The sequence below is a fragment of the Oncorhynchus keta genome, chromosome 21, assembly GCF_023373465.1.
Source record: "Oncorhynchus keta strain PuntledgeMale-10-30-2019 chromosome 21, Oket_V2, whole genome shotgun sequence".
NCBI classification, from domain to species: Eukaryota; Metazoa; Chordata; class Actinopteri; order Salmoniformes; family Salmonidae; genus Oncorhynchus; species Oncorhynchus keta.
In genome coordinates, this window is record NC_068441.1 from 52620401 (window position 1) to 52635390 (window position 14990).

The 14990-nt window shown below is 49.7% G+C and overlaps 2 protein-coding genes across 2 annotated transcripts in view; one reads left to right on the forward strand and one right to left on the reverse strand.

The window, feature by feature from the left end:
* The window catches only part of LOC118399730 (E3 ubiquitin-protein ligase RNF123), a 235150-nt gene that overhangs the window by 58244 nt on the left and 161916 nt on the right, over nt 1-14990 (reverse strand). The window lies entirely within an intron of this gene.
* On the forward strand, nt 9900-13974 carry amigo3 (adhesion molecule with Ig-like domain 3). Its single transcript, XM_035762470.2, has one exon. It carries the CDS (start codon nt 11729-11731, stop codon nt 13277-13279), a length of 1551 nt encoding a protein of 516 aa, XP_035618363.1. The 5' UTR covers nt 9900-11728; the 3' UTR covers nt 13280-13974.

Genomic DNA, 14990 nt, shown 5'->3' on the forward strand with positions numbered 1-14990 from the left:
ACTCTCCTCAACCATGCAGTACAACATCAATCACTTACTTGCTAACTCTCATCAACAATGCAGTACAACATCAATCCAGAATCAAATGGCAAATATAAAAGTCAAAACAGAACAAACACTAATAAAACTAGTATGAGAAGTGTATATCTATATATCTCTCATACTGTATATTCTATGTCAAATTATGAAGTCACCTGTGGTATATCAGACTGTATACCATGGGCATGACAAAACATGCTCTAATTACATTGGTAACCAGTTTATAACAGCAATAAGGCACCTCTGGGGTTTGTGATATTTGGCCGATATACCACGGCTAAGGGCTGTACCCAGGAACTCTGTGTTGTGTTGTGCATAAGAACAGGCCTTAGCTGTGGTATATTGGCCATATACCACACCCCAGAGGCTCCTAACTGGTTAAGTAGCCTAAAGTGAGTAATGTAAAAGTACTTGCGTCTGTACTGCTGTCTGTATTGTCTGTCTGTACTGCAGTGTATTGGCAGTGAAGCTGGAGGTGACAGCCCAGACTGTCTGTACTGCGTTATATTGGCAGTGAAGCTGGAGGTGACAGCCCAGACTGTCTGTACTGCAGTGTATTGGCAGTGAAGCTGGAGGTGACAGCCCAGACTGTCTGTACTGCAGTGTATTGGCAGTGAAGCTGGAGATGACAGCCCAGACTGTCTATACTGCATTATATTGGCAGTGAAGCTGGAGGTGACAGCCCAGACTGTCTGTACTGCGTTATATTGGCAGTGAAGCTGGAGGTGACAGCTCAGACTGTCTGTACTGCATTATATTGGCAGTGAAGCTGGAGGTGACAGCTCAGACTGTCTGTACTGCATTATATTGGCAGTGAAGCTGGAGGTGACAGCTCAGACTGTCTGTACTGCATTATATTGGCAGTGAAGCTGGAGGTGACAGCCCACTGTCTGTACTGCATTATATTGGCAGTGAAGCTGGAGGTGACAGCCCAGACTGTCTGTACTGCATTATATTGGCAGTGAAGCTGGAGGTGACAGCCCAGACAGTCTGTACTGCATTATATTGGCAGTGAAGCTGGAGGTGACAGCCCAGACAGTCTGTACAGCATTATATTGGCAGTGAAGCTGGAGGTGACAGCCCAGACTGTCTGTACTGCATTATATTGGCAGTGAAGCTGGAGGTGACAGCTCAGACAGTCTCTTTTCTCTCTCTAGGTTCTTCTTCTATTGTCACAGAAAGCTTCATCTTTTTCAGACAAGATGATCTACTTTTAACTCACCCAGTTTAGTTGTTTCTGCCCTTCTGTAAGCATAGACGTTGGTCTTGAAACAAAATTGGAACCATTCATCGAATGCCTGTGAGGCGGGGATTATAGGGCATGTTATTCCAGACGATCAAAAGGAGACAAAACGGAGGATACCATCAGCACACACACACCATGTTGTTCTCGTCACTGGACCCCTTTGATACACAAATACACACCAATATGACATCACATCAGCATATTTGACACACACACACACACACACACACACACACACACACACACACACACACACACACACCGCGCAATGACACATCCCATCAGCACATGACACACACGTCCCATCAGCACACTTGACACACACACAATGACACATCACATCAGCACACTTGACACACACACAATGACACATCACATCAGCACACTTGACACACACACACGCCACGTCCCATCAGCACGACTAGACCGTGACCTTCTCTGTTGTCAGATTGTAGCCGACCAGCAGACAAAAGACACGGTTTCTCATTCTCGAAATAACAACAAAAGAAGATTGATTCATGAGAAACAAAATGTTTCAGAATAATTACCACAGTGAATCGATGTAACAAAAGAGTTTAGAAAACTGTCCATTGTGTACTATGTACTGTCTGTCTGTGTGTGTGTGTGTGTGTGTGTGTGTGTGTGTGTGTGTGTGTGTGTGTGTGTGTGTGTGTGTGTGTGTGTGTGTGTGTGTGTGTGTGTGTGTGTGTGTGTGTGTGTGTGTGTGTGTGTGTGTGTGTGTGTGTGTGTGTGTGTGTGTGTGTGTGTGTGTGTGTGTCTGGCCTGGAGTCATAAATGTAAAAAAAAAAAACGCAGTCTTTTGTCAAAGTTGTGTTCCATCAAGACAGGGGCATTGTAATTCATCTCCTTTTAAACTACACAATATATAGACATCTTAATGAACAAATAACACACGCACACACGTGGATTCTTCATCTACTCCCACTCTGTCCCTCTCTGTCAGCTATCTCTTCAGTACTTTCAGACGACAACGATTCTATCTACCCTCCGTTTCAAGCCCCTTTTCATATAGCCACTAGGTACACAAACCAGCGTTTCATCCAGCAGCTCTCTCTGCATATCGAGACGTTTCCACCAATGTGTCTCAGCCAGACAGAACGAGAGCCCTCAGGGCTTCAGAGGATAGCTGTAGTATTGAGCACCATGGAGTCTTCAGAGCTTCCCGATCTCTGACCCCTCGCAGTGTCATCACAAGGAGCAGGCAGAGCAAATCCAGCACCACATTGATATTTGTTCGCAGGCAAACAGATAAAAGGTAGTATTAACCCTAGGGGTTTCCTCTCTCCGTCTGCTTCCTCTTCTCTCTCCCATGTCTCGCTCTCTGTCTCCATCTAGCATATCTATCTCGTCTTCATTTCTTCTTCTCATTGTATTGGGGTTTTTTTGTACGATGGGGAATTGAATTGGCCGAGGGACCAGTTTTCTACAACAATGACCTGTAGGAAGGATGACAAAATGCTAGGGAGTTTTTCCTAGCCACCGTGCTTCTACACCTGCATTGCTTGCTGTTTGGGGTTTTAGGCTGGGTTTCTGTACAGCACTTTGAGATATCAGCTGATGTACAAAGGGCTCTATAAATAAATTTGATTTGATTTGATGAAGATCTTCTGTGACATTTCATTGGTAGGAAGCTTAGTGCTGCTATTGAACCAGAGAGGAAAACTGGTCAGGAACGTAATCATACTAAATATAATTATTTATCAACTGCCAGAGAGTAAGGTAAGAAAAATAATTTGCTTCTCGTGACAGAAGACAAACACCAGCACTGTTGTTGTTGTTGTCATCCTTCAGACAGTGTCTTTTCACTTCTGTCCAGGTGCCCGAGCTAAAAGGAGCGATTAGCTTGGCTGGTTTTTCTGAAACTACTGTAGGTAAACACTGTAGGTAAACACTGTAGGTAACCACTGTAGGTAAACACTGTAGGTAAACACTGTAGGTAACCACTGTAGGTAACCACTGTGTGTAAACACTGTGTGTAAACACTGTAGGCACCACAGTGCATCGGGAAAGTGTTCAGACTCCTTGACCTTTAACGACATCACAACACCCCATAACAACATCACAACACCCCATAACGACATCACAACACCCCATAACGACACCCCATAACGACATCACAACACCCCATAACGACATCACAACACCCCATAACGACATCACAACACCCCATAACGACATCACAACACCCCAGAGCACCGAAACAGGATTGTGTCGAGGCACAGATCTGGGGAAGGGTACCAAAAAATGTCTGCAGCATTGAAGGTCCCCAAGAACATGGAAGAAAATAGAAAACGGTATAACGGAAGACGTTTGGAACCACCAAGACTCTTCCTAGAGCCACCGGGCCAAACTGAGAAGGGCCTTGGTCAGAGAGGTGATCAAGGCTCCTCTGTGGAGATGGGAGAACCTTCCATAAAGACAACCATCTCTGCAGCCCTCCACCAATCAGGCCTTTATGGTACAGTGCCCACACAGAAGACACTCCTCAGTAAAAGGCACATGACAGCCCACTTGGACTCTCATACCATTTTAATTTTTTTATTTGACTTTTATTTTACTAGGCAAGTCAGTTAAGAACAATTTCTTATTTTCAATGACAGCCTAGGAACAGTGGGTTAATGGCCTGTTCAGGGGCAGAACAACAGATTTGTACCTTGTCAGCTCTGGGATTTGAACTTGCAACCTTCCGGTTACTAGTCCAACGCTCTAACCACTAGGCTACCCTGCTGCCCCATGAGAAACAAGATTTTATGGTCTGATGAAACCAAGATTGAACTCTTTGCCCTGAATGGCAAGCGTCACGTCTGGAGGAAACATGGCATCATCCCTACGGTGAAGCATAGTGGCGGCAGCATCATGCTGTGGGGATGTTTTCCACCATCCCTACGGTGAAGCATGGTCGTGGCAGCATCATGCTGTGGGGATGTTTTCCACTATCCCTACGGTGAGGCATGGTAGTGGCAGCATCATGCTGTGGGGATGTTTTCCACCATCCCTACGGTGAAGCATGGTGGTGGAAGCATTATGCTGTGGGGATGTTTTCCACCATCCCTACGGTGAAGCATGGTAGTGGCAGCATCATGCTGTGGGGATGTTTTCCACCATCCCTACGATGAAGCATGGTGGTGGAAGCATTATGCTGTGGGGATGTTTTCCACCATCCCTACGGTGAAGCATGGTGGTGGCAGCATCATGCTGTGGGGATGTTTTCCACCATCTCTATGGCAAAGCATGGTAGTGGCAGCATCATGCTGTGGGGATGTTTTTATGCGGCAGGGACTAGGAGAATAGTCAGGATCCGGGGAAAGATGAACGGAGCAAAGTACAGAGAGATCCTTGATGAAAACCTGCTCCAGAGCACTCAGGACCTCAGACTGAGGTGACGGTTCACCTTCCAACAGGACAACTCTCGTACTTCAACCCGATAAACATCTCTGGAGAGCCCTGAAAATAGCAGTGCAGGGACGCTCCCCATCCAACCTGACAGAGGATCTGCAGAGAAGAATGAGAGGAACTCCCCAAATACAGGTGTGTAAAGGGTCTGAGTACTTGTCACAAATTAAGTGAGAAACTGTCACCAAATCACCACAGAATGAGAGTTCTTTCGAACAGGACAGTGCCTGTGTGTTTGTTTATCTGTTCTGGTCCACCCAGGCCATAGGCGAGGTCAAAGGCAGCAGGGTTCGGTACACGAATCGGGTTCTCGGTAGGTCCAGGTCCAAACGCCAACAGTCCAAAACTGTCCGGCTCATACACGGTAAATCCAGCCAATCTCTATCGTCTCTTTCTCTATTGTTCATAGATCCTTCCAGCCCTCTCTCTCTCCCTTCCTGGTTTCTTTTGACCCTTTACCTGTGGGTCGGCGCCACCTTCTGAGGGTTCCCCTTGCTTCTGGGACTTGTAGTTTTGGCAGTCGGCCATTTAGTGATCTGTAGTTCTGACAGGGGTGGCCATTTTAGTGATCGGGCAGGGCCCGTTTATTAGTTCTGCTCTCACATATCTGCCATTTACCACTCGACCCACTTCTTTGCTGCATGTAAATGTAATATCATTTTTTTTTATACAGATTGATATTTATTTATATGTAGATTGATGGGGGAAAACAACAACAAAAAACTATTTTAGAATAAGGCTGTAACGATATACGAAGTATAAAGACCTGTTCTGTTTAACGTAAAGCGTGACGGATGTGTAACGTTGGGACCTTGGCAAACGTACCAGTGAGTGAGTGATGACCATGAAAAACACCAGACATCTGATGGCTATAGCAGATATAGATAACACTGACGTCATGACCTTGGCAAACGTACCAGTGAGTGAGTGATGACCATGAAAAACACCAGACATCTGATGGCTATAGCAGATATAGATAACACTGACGTCATGACCTTGGCAAACGTACCAGTGAGTGAGTGATGACCATGAAAAACACCAGACATCTGATGGCTATAGCAGATATAGATAACACTGACGTCATGACCTTGGCAAACGTACCAGTGAGTGAGTGATGACCATGAAAAACACCAGACATCTGATGGCTATAGCAGATATAGATAACACTGACGTCATGACCTTGGCAAACGTACCAGTGAGTGAGTGATGACCATGAAAAACACCAGACATCTGATGGCTATAGCTGTGTTCAGAAAGTACATTGTTTTTCTGCTTTTATCTAGTTCTATTTGGGACATTTTCACCTTGCCTCACTAAACTTGGTTGGTAATCAATCCTCCGACGACAGGAGTAGGACGGTAAAAACATCTGATTACGTGTTCGTTAACTTTGCACAAGCTGCATTTGAACAAGGTTAAACAAGGATTCTTTAGCCTGTAGACAGAGGTGTAAAACTCATTTCACGGAGGGCCGAGTGGGTTTTTGGTTTTTCTTTTCTAGTCACTTTAAATAAGTACAAGGGTGGAGCGAAAACCCAGAGACACTCGGCACTACATATTATCGACAGAAACATGGCAAACGTTGTTTAGAATCAATCCTCAAGGTGTTTTTCAAATATCTATTCAATCGCTTCTACTGGTTTCTCAGTATAGCGATTGGAATAATGGCTACCTCTGTACTTTACGCAATATTTTCTCTCCGGGAGCATCATGTGACCACTTGCTCAATGTGGTCCCTTACGGCTATTCTTCAACATAAATGCGTAAAACTATGTCACAATGCTATATACACCTTGGGGAATACGTAGAAAGCGTAAGCTGGTTCATAGCACATTCACAGCTCAATGGGGACTCATTGGCACGCAGCGCTTTCAAAACCTGGGGCATTTCCGGATTGGATTTTTCTCAGGCTTTCACCTGCAACATCAGTTCTGTTACATTCACAGACAACATCTTTACAGTTTTGGAAACGTCAGTGTTTTCTATCCTAAGCTGTCAATAATATGCATATTCTAGCATCTTGTCCTGACAAAATATCCCGTTTAAAACGGGAACGTTTTTTTTCTCCCAAAAATGAAAATAGAGTCTCAACAGGTTAAAGGGACACTTTGGGATTTTGGCAATGAAGCCCTTCATCTACTTCCCCAGAGTCAGACCCTTCATTTACTGTCTACAACATGTCATCTGGTGATCCGGAAATATCCCTCTGATGACAACGTACAAGCCTCACAGCATGCTTGCATCTGTTTGTGTGTGTGTGTAGGTGTGTGTGTGTAGGTGTGTATGTGTGTAGGTGTGTAAGTGTGTAGGTGTGTAGGTGTGTAGGTGTGTAAGTGTATAGGTGTGTATGTGTGTAGGTGTGTGTGTAGGTGTGTGTGTGTAGGTGTGTGTGTGTAGGTGTGTGTGTGTAGGTGTGTGTGTGTGTGTGTAGGTGTGTGTGTATGTGTGTAGGTGTGTGTGTAGGTGTGTGTGTAGGTGTGTGTGTTTGTGTAGGGGTCTCAGATCCATGGGGGAGGATGTAGCTACATAGCTAAATGCTGTGTGACAGACAGCACTCACACAAGACATTAGACTTTATTTTACTGAGAAACAAACCAACGAGGTTGATAATGAAGGTTCTCTTCCCTCACAGCAGCACTCAGAGATAGACGTACGCACACTAAGGTTCTCTTCCCTCACAGCAGCACTCAGAGATAGACGCACACTAAGGTTCTCTTCCCTCACAGCAGCACTCAGAGATAGACGTACGCACACTAAGGTTCTCTTCCCTCACAGCAGCACTCAGAGATAGACGTACGCACACTAAGGTTCTCTTCCCTCACAGCAGCACTCAGAGATAGACGTACGCACACTAAGGTTCTCTTCCCTCACAGCAGCACTCAGAGATAGACGGACGCACACTAAGGTTCTCTTCCCTCACAGCAGCACTCAGAGATAGACGTACGCACACTAAGGTTCTCTTCCCTCACAGCAGCACTCAGAGATAGACGTACGCACACTAAGGTTCTCTTCCCTCACAGCAGCACTCAGAGATAGACGGACGCACACTAAGGTTCTCTTCCCTCACAGCAGCACTCAGAGATAGACGCACACTAAGGTTCTCTTCCCTCACAGCAGCACTCAGAGATAGACGTACGCACACTAAGGTTCTCTTCCCTCACAGCAGCACTCAGAGATAGACGCACACTAAGGTTCTCTTCCCTCACAGCAGCACTCAGAGATAGACGCACACTAAGGTTCTCTTCCCTCACAGCAGCACTCAGAGATAGACGCACACTAAGGTTCTCTTCCCTCACAGCAGCACTCAGAGATAGACGGACGCACACTAAGGTTCTCTTCCCTCACAGCAGCACTCAGAGATAGACGTACACTAAGGTTCTCTTCCCTCACAGCAGCACTCAGAGATAGACGCACACTAAGGTTCTCTTCCCTCACAGCAGCACTCAGAGATAGACGCACACTAAGGTTCTCTTCCCTCACAGCAGCACTCAGAGATAGACGCACGCACACTTTTAAAGAGCAAACAAGTTCTTCGGCATACGCAAACAGACGGGCAAATTCATATGTAAATGCTATGATGATAATTAATATTACTGGGGAGAGACACAGGTGGAGGGGGAGAGAGAGGGGAGACAGGTGAAGGGGGTGGGGGAGAGAGGGGGAGACAGGTGGAGGGGGTGGGGGAGAGAGGGGGAGACAGGTGGAGGGGAGAGAAGGGGAGACAGGTGGGGGGGGAGAGAGGGGGGAGACAGGTGGAGGGGGGAGAGGGGGAGACGGGGGGAGACAGGTGGAGGGGGTTGGGGAGAGAGGGGGAGACAGGTGGAGGGGGGAGAAAGGGGAGACAGGTGGAGGGGGTGGGGGAGACAGGTGGAGGGGGTGGGGAGACAGGTGGAGGGGGTGGGGAGAGAGGTGGAGGGGGTGGGGGAGAGAAGGGGACACGGGTGGAGGGGGTTGGGGAGAGAAGGGGACACGGGTGGAGGGGGTTGGGGAGAGAAGGGGACACGGGTGGAGGGGGTGGGGAGAGAGAGGGACACGGGTGGAGGGGGTGGGGGAGAGAGGGACACAGGTGGAGGAGGGGGGAAGGGGGACACAGGTGGGGGGAGAGAGGGGGACACAGGTGGAGGGGGAGAGAGAGGGGGACACAGGAGGAGGGGGAGAGAGAGGGGGACACAGGTGGAGGGGGAGAGAGAGGGGGACACAGGTGGAGGGGAGAGAGAGGGGGACACAGGAGGAGGGGGAGAGAGAGGGGGACACAGGTGGAGGGGGAGAGAGGGGGACACAGGTGGAGGGGGAGAGAGAGGGGGACACAGGTGGAGGGGGAGAGAGAGGGGGACACAGGTGGAGGGGGGAGAGAGAGGGGGACACAGGTGGAGGGGGTTGGGGGGAGAGGGGGACACAGGTGGAGGGGGTTGGGGGAGAGGAGGGGACACAGGTGGAGGGGGTTGGGGGAGAGGAGGGGACACAGGTGGAGGGGATTGGGGGAGAGGAAGGGACACAGGTGGAGGGGATTGGGGGAGAGGAGGGGATTGGGGGAGAGGAGGGGACTCAGGTGGAGGAGAGGGGAGATGGGGGGAGAGAGAGGGGAGACAGGTGGAGGGGGAGAGAGAGGGGAGACAGGTAAGAGGGGAGAGAGAGGGGAGACAGGTAAAGGGGGAGACAGGTGGAGACAGGTGAAGGGGGAGAGATGGGGGAGACAGGTGGAGACAGGTGAAGGGGAGAGAGAGGGGGGGGAGATAGGTGGAGACAGGTGAAGGGGGGAGAGAGGGGGAGAGACACGAGGGGAGACAGATCTCTGACCAATCACTGCTGCCGTACAGAAACCCCCACAACACAGCGAGAAAGAGAAGAGAGCAGGCGAAGCACAGAGAGAGAGAGAGAGAGAGAGAGGGGAGAGAGAGAAGAGAGGAGGCATAGCACAGAGAGAGAGGAGAGAGAGAGAGAAGAGAGGGGGGAGAGTAGAGGAGAGAGAGAGAGGGAGAGAAGAGAGGGGAGAGCAGAGAGAGAGAGGAGAGAGAGAAGAGAGCAGGCATAGCACAGAGAGAGAGGAGAGAGAGAGAGAGAAGAGAGGGGAGAGAGAAGAGAGAGAGAGAAGAGGGGAGAGAGAGAGAGAGAGAGAGAGAGAGAGAGAGGGAGAGGAGGGGAGGGAGAGAGAGAAAGAGAGGGGGGAGAGAGAGAGAGAGAGAGGAGAGAAGAGAGAGAAAGAGAGATGCATGGTGAATGGACAAGGAAAGAGAGAGGGAGGGACTGAAGCGTTTATCAAAAGGCAGGGAGGATTAATTATGAGAGAGAGAGAGCACGAGAGAGAGAGAGCTGCATTGTGTGGAGCCTTGGGAAAAGACCAGAAGCTCCTATAGTCCCTCCACTCAACACAGAGCAGCCACACAGAGAGAGTCACAACCCTCCCTCACACTTCTCTCTCTGGATACCATAAGAACCTGTCTTACAGCTGATTTCCCACTAGATACTACAGCCAACCGGAGCAGAGGAAAATCCTGGATACTACAGCCAACCGGAGCAGAGGAAAATCCTGGATACTACAGCCAACCGGAGCAGAGGAAACCACTAGATACTAGTTTAGAACTTTTCTTTTATCTGTAATCCGGTGTGTTCCATGAAGCCCTGATGATGAACTAGATTGTAAATGAAGTGCATGGTATCGCAGCCACCGAGTACACAGCTTGTCTTTACTAAGAGCCCTGATCAGAGAAGACGACTCAGAGAAGACGACGTGAAGGAGAAAGATTCTGGAGGTTTTGGTCGGAGCAGTACACATCCTCTTTTCTATACAATACTCCTGGGGAGTGCACTCATCATCCGCCAGTTGAAGGGAGAGGGGGAGATTGTATCGATCGACCGAGAGAGAGAGAGAGAACTGGCTGTATGATTGCGTTAAGCGAGCTAGACAGAATGTTGACTTAATTCAAACCCCTCCCTGCTCGCACCGTCTGTCGCAGACAGCTTGTTTAGTGACCTATAACTCTTATGGACGAAAAGGACATTTACATTACAACTGTGAGAAAAGGGTGTTTTGGTCTGTCACAAGAGGCAGTGGGACTACGGATTCCCCACAAAACGGGGTTTTGTTTTTCTGGGTAGGCTAAGATTAACAGTATCGGACAATTGGTGATTCTTTAAAGCACCTCCTTTAGCTCACAAGGACCGGAGACAGCAAGAGAAAAGTACACCGGTCCATCAAGAGAAAAGTACACCGGTCCATCTCCGTGGACAGTAGGCATTACAAAACGGACAATAAAAGCCATTCTTGTTGTTAACATCGTTTGTTCTTCTTCAGGACATGACAGAGAGAAAAGGACTCAGCTGGACTCAGTTTCTCCACGTGTTATAATTAAACCTCTGGACCAGCGCCCAGTTTTATAATGGGCTACTGTGATGAGTCCTGCCGCAGCAACAGTTCCCAGGACTAACCCATGTGATGAAGACATTTTAATGGACTTTCCAGAGGTGAGGAGCGTATCACCAGAAACTGTGATGCAGAAATAGAGCAAATCCCAGAGTGAAATGATGATGTGCTTTTTCTTTTTGTCAGGGATCCTTGTATTCCCTTCGTTTCTCAGTCACATGAAATGAACTTTTCTTGGGTTTCCCCAACCTGTGCAGGGACAGAGACTTTTACAGCTATTGAACTAGTTAAACTGCCTTCCATTTGCTAATTCTTCTCTCCTCCCGTCTGGTCTACTGCCCTGCAGTGGAGGGGCAGGCCGCTATGGCAGCTTTCACTCTCTCTGCTGCTACGATACAGCTGTAGCTCGTATATCCCCCAAACCGCCACCACTCCAAGATCCCGTTGAGACTGAGAGTACACCAACCTCCAACTCCGCTCCTGTTGAGAGACAGAGAGGGAGACAAAGACAAGGAGAGAAAGACTTTGCGCCTACCAAACTTTTATTGAGGAAGAAAGACTGTGGACCAACCAAAACAGAGAGACTGTGCACCAACCAGGAGCCCCACGGACGGATATAAAAATTCCTGGTGTCACTCTCTCGTCCCCTTGTCGTGTCCCGTCAGCACAATGCTCAGGTCTCAGGCTGTAACTACCCCTCTGGTGCTGAACTCTCTCCTCCTAGTGCTCCTACTGCAGCAAGCCGGGGTCAGGGCTGAGACAGGGGTCGCGGCTGAGCCCGGGGTAGGGGCAAGTGAGTCTGGGGTCGGGGCCAGTAGATGTCCCAAGGGCTGCCTGTGTTGCTCCGACATCCTCAGCTGCGTCGACAAGGGTCTGAAGGCACTGCCCTCTGAGCTGCCCGCGTACACCACCACCCTGGACCTCAATCACAACCGCCTGAAGGAGCTGAAGAAGGGGAGCTTTGCTGCGCTGCCCCGTCTGGAGTCTCTCCGCCTGGCTCACAACTCTCTGAAATGCCTCGAGCCCGGAACCTTCTGGAACAGCAGCGCGCTACGACAACTGGACCTGTCGTCCAATCAGCTAGAAAAGGTAGAGGCGCACTACTTCCTGGAGCTGACAGGATTGGAGGAGCTGCTGCTCTTCAACAACCGGATCATCCTCGTGGAGAGCAAGGCCCTGGCGGCGCTCGGCAACCTACGCAAGGTCTACATCAGCCACAACCGCCTCACGGACTTCCCCTTCTCCATCCAGGAGGACAGCCACCCCTTCTTAGCCACCATGGACCTGTCCTCCAACAGCATGTCCAAACTCCCCCTGGTGGACATCGAGACCCTGCCGGCGGCCTTGCAGAGCGGACTCTTCCTCCACAACAACACCCTGATCTGCGAATGCGAAATGTACAATATGTTTCGGCGCTGGGAGCAGAAGGGGTTCCCCTCGGTCAGTGACTTCAGGGAGGAGCACACCTGCCTGGTGTATGGGGAACACAAGGCCTCGGTTAAATTTTTCCACCACAGACGCTTCTTTGAAGTGAACTTGAAGTGCAGCACGGCAGTGGCTGGAGCTCTATGGGAGCCTGAGGGAAGCCTGCTGGTGTACGAAGGAGCCGCCGTGGTTCTGGACTGTCACACCATGCTCAAAGGACAGCACCTAACTTACTTGTGGGTTTCGCCTCACCACGGGGCAGGTGCCCCGCCGGAGAACAACGGCACTCTCCGCATGCACGCCAACGGCAGTCTGGAGATTGTGTCGGCGCAGGTCGAGGACTCCGGCGTGTACTGGTGCAAGGTTTTCGACGGGACTAAGAGGAACGAGTCATGGGAAGTGAACGTGACGGTGTTGATGCGACACGACGAAACCGAGCCCTTCAACACGGGGTTTACGACCCTCATAGGGTGCGTGACGACCCTCGTTCTGGTCCTCATGTACCTTTACCTGACCCCCTGCCACTGCTGGTGCCACAAGCAGCCGCCTCTGCCGGGTACCCCCAGCCCGGCCAATGACCAGTGCAGTGCCCAGTCCTCAATCCTGACCCCCACCCCGCCCGCCACCACAGAGGGCCCAGGCCGCAAGGTCAGTAACAAGCATGTGGTGTTTCTGGAACCCATCAAAGAAGTGCAGAACGGCCGGCTAAGGGTGGCTACAGGTGCGCTGTCCCCAGTCTCGGTTTCAGGCCACTCCATCACCTCAGTCTTCTCAGACTCACCCATCGTGCCATAGCACCAGGCAGACAAGCCATCTCCTACTGTACCTTCCCTCTACCAAACACCTGCCTCCTCTGTCCCACCCCACCCCACTAGCAGAGAGAGTGGGTTGGGTTACCCACCAGGCAGGGCAGAGAGTTAGACACTGCCTGTCAGAGTAGGATAGATAGATTGCCACCCAGGGGTGAGGCAGAAGACACCACAAGAGGGAGATTGAGAGACAGAAATAGAGAGAGGAAGAGATAGGCAGGGAGATGGAGAGGAACAGATAGGCAGGGAGATGGAGAGCATGACAGCAAAAGAGCAGAGAAATTAACATCCGGCACAAACTCAACTGGCCCAGGCCAGGTTTGACTGGACTGCCTTTCTGAGGAGTGGAACGACAAGGATCCTGCATGTTGAGTGAGAAACAGTGCTTCTGGACTAGGGCTGCAACATTCTTTTGACTTTCTCAAAACATTCCCCCCGATTTCCCAGAAATCCTGGATACGAGGAAATAAGCAGAAATCAGTGAATTCTTGAAACCAGGATTTGTGGAAAACCAGGGAACTTTGAGAAAGTTTACAGAGTTTTGCAACACAATACCGGGTGTATATCTAGAACTATATCAAAACAAAGCAGGATAGAGCTGTCCCTGTTAGCACGGCTTGTACCCTTTAATAGAACCAGAGCTAGTGTATGAATGCCTCGTCTAAGAAAATTTGAACAAAATCAGCCATAACTGTACAGCTTGAAACCTTTTTATAGCAAGTAGCCTAAAGATAGCAAGTTAGATGACTAGCAGAAACACATTTACAAAGTATACCTTTAAGCAGAATGAATGTGACCTTTAGTAGAATAGAGAAACAACAATGTTAAGGCTTTTAAAATGTTTTTTTTTCTTCTTTTTATATGAAACTAGCAGTAGAGAAATGTGATTTAAAACCCCACTGTAAAGTCCTGGTGAATTCCTACCTTCGCTTAGCTGTCGGATAACAAACAAACAAAGGAAGAAACAGGAACACAGTGTGTGTGTGCAGAACAGTTCAGCAGAAGGAGACAGTTTTTTTTTTCGTGGCAAAATAGATCCATCCATTTATTTCTTAGTTATTAAGAGACTGGGCCGTGGTTTCACTGTGAGGATAGAGGGGGCTGTTTCTGCTCTTAACACTTTTCTTACGGATGCTTTTTAATCTGCTACTGACACCGACGGATACAGAATATTGAGAGACAAAGTGACAAGAGAGCTGATGTTACCTGTTATGGTACGTTTGTTCCTGGATTGACAGGAGGACACTCCAACAGCTCGCTGTTTTCCTCATGGAATTATGTTCCTCTTCCGTCAACACGTACCCTCACCCTCCTGCCTCACCACGTACCCTCACCCTCCTCCCTCACCACGTACCCCCACCCTCCTGCCTCAACACGTACCCCACCCTCCTGCCTCAACACGTACCCCACCCTCCTCCCTCACCACGTACCCCACCCTCCTCCCTCACCACGTACCCCACCCTCCTCCCTCAACACGTACCCCACCCTCCTGCCTCACCACGTACCCCACCCTCCTCCCTCAACACGTACCCCCACCCTCCTCCCTCACCACGTACCCCCACCCTCCTCCCTCACCATGTACCCCACTCTCCTCCCCCAACCCTCACCACGTACCCCACCCTCCTCCTCCTCCCTCCTGCCTCACCACGTACCCCACCCTCCTCCTCCTCCCTCACCACGTACCCCACCCTCCTCCC

Coding starts and splice junctions, on each gene's coding strand:
- amigo3 (XM_035762470.2), top strand. CDS start 11,729: ATGCTCAGGTCTCAGGCTGTAACTACCCCTCTGGTGCTGAACTCTCTC.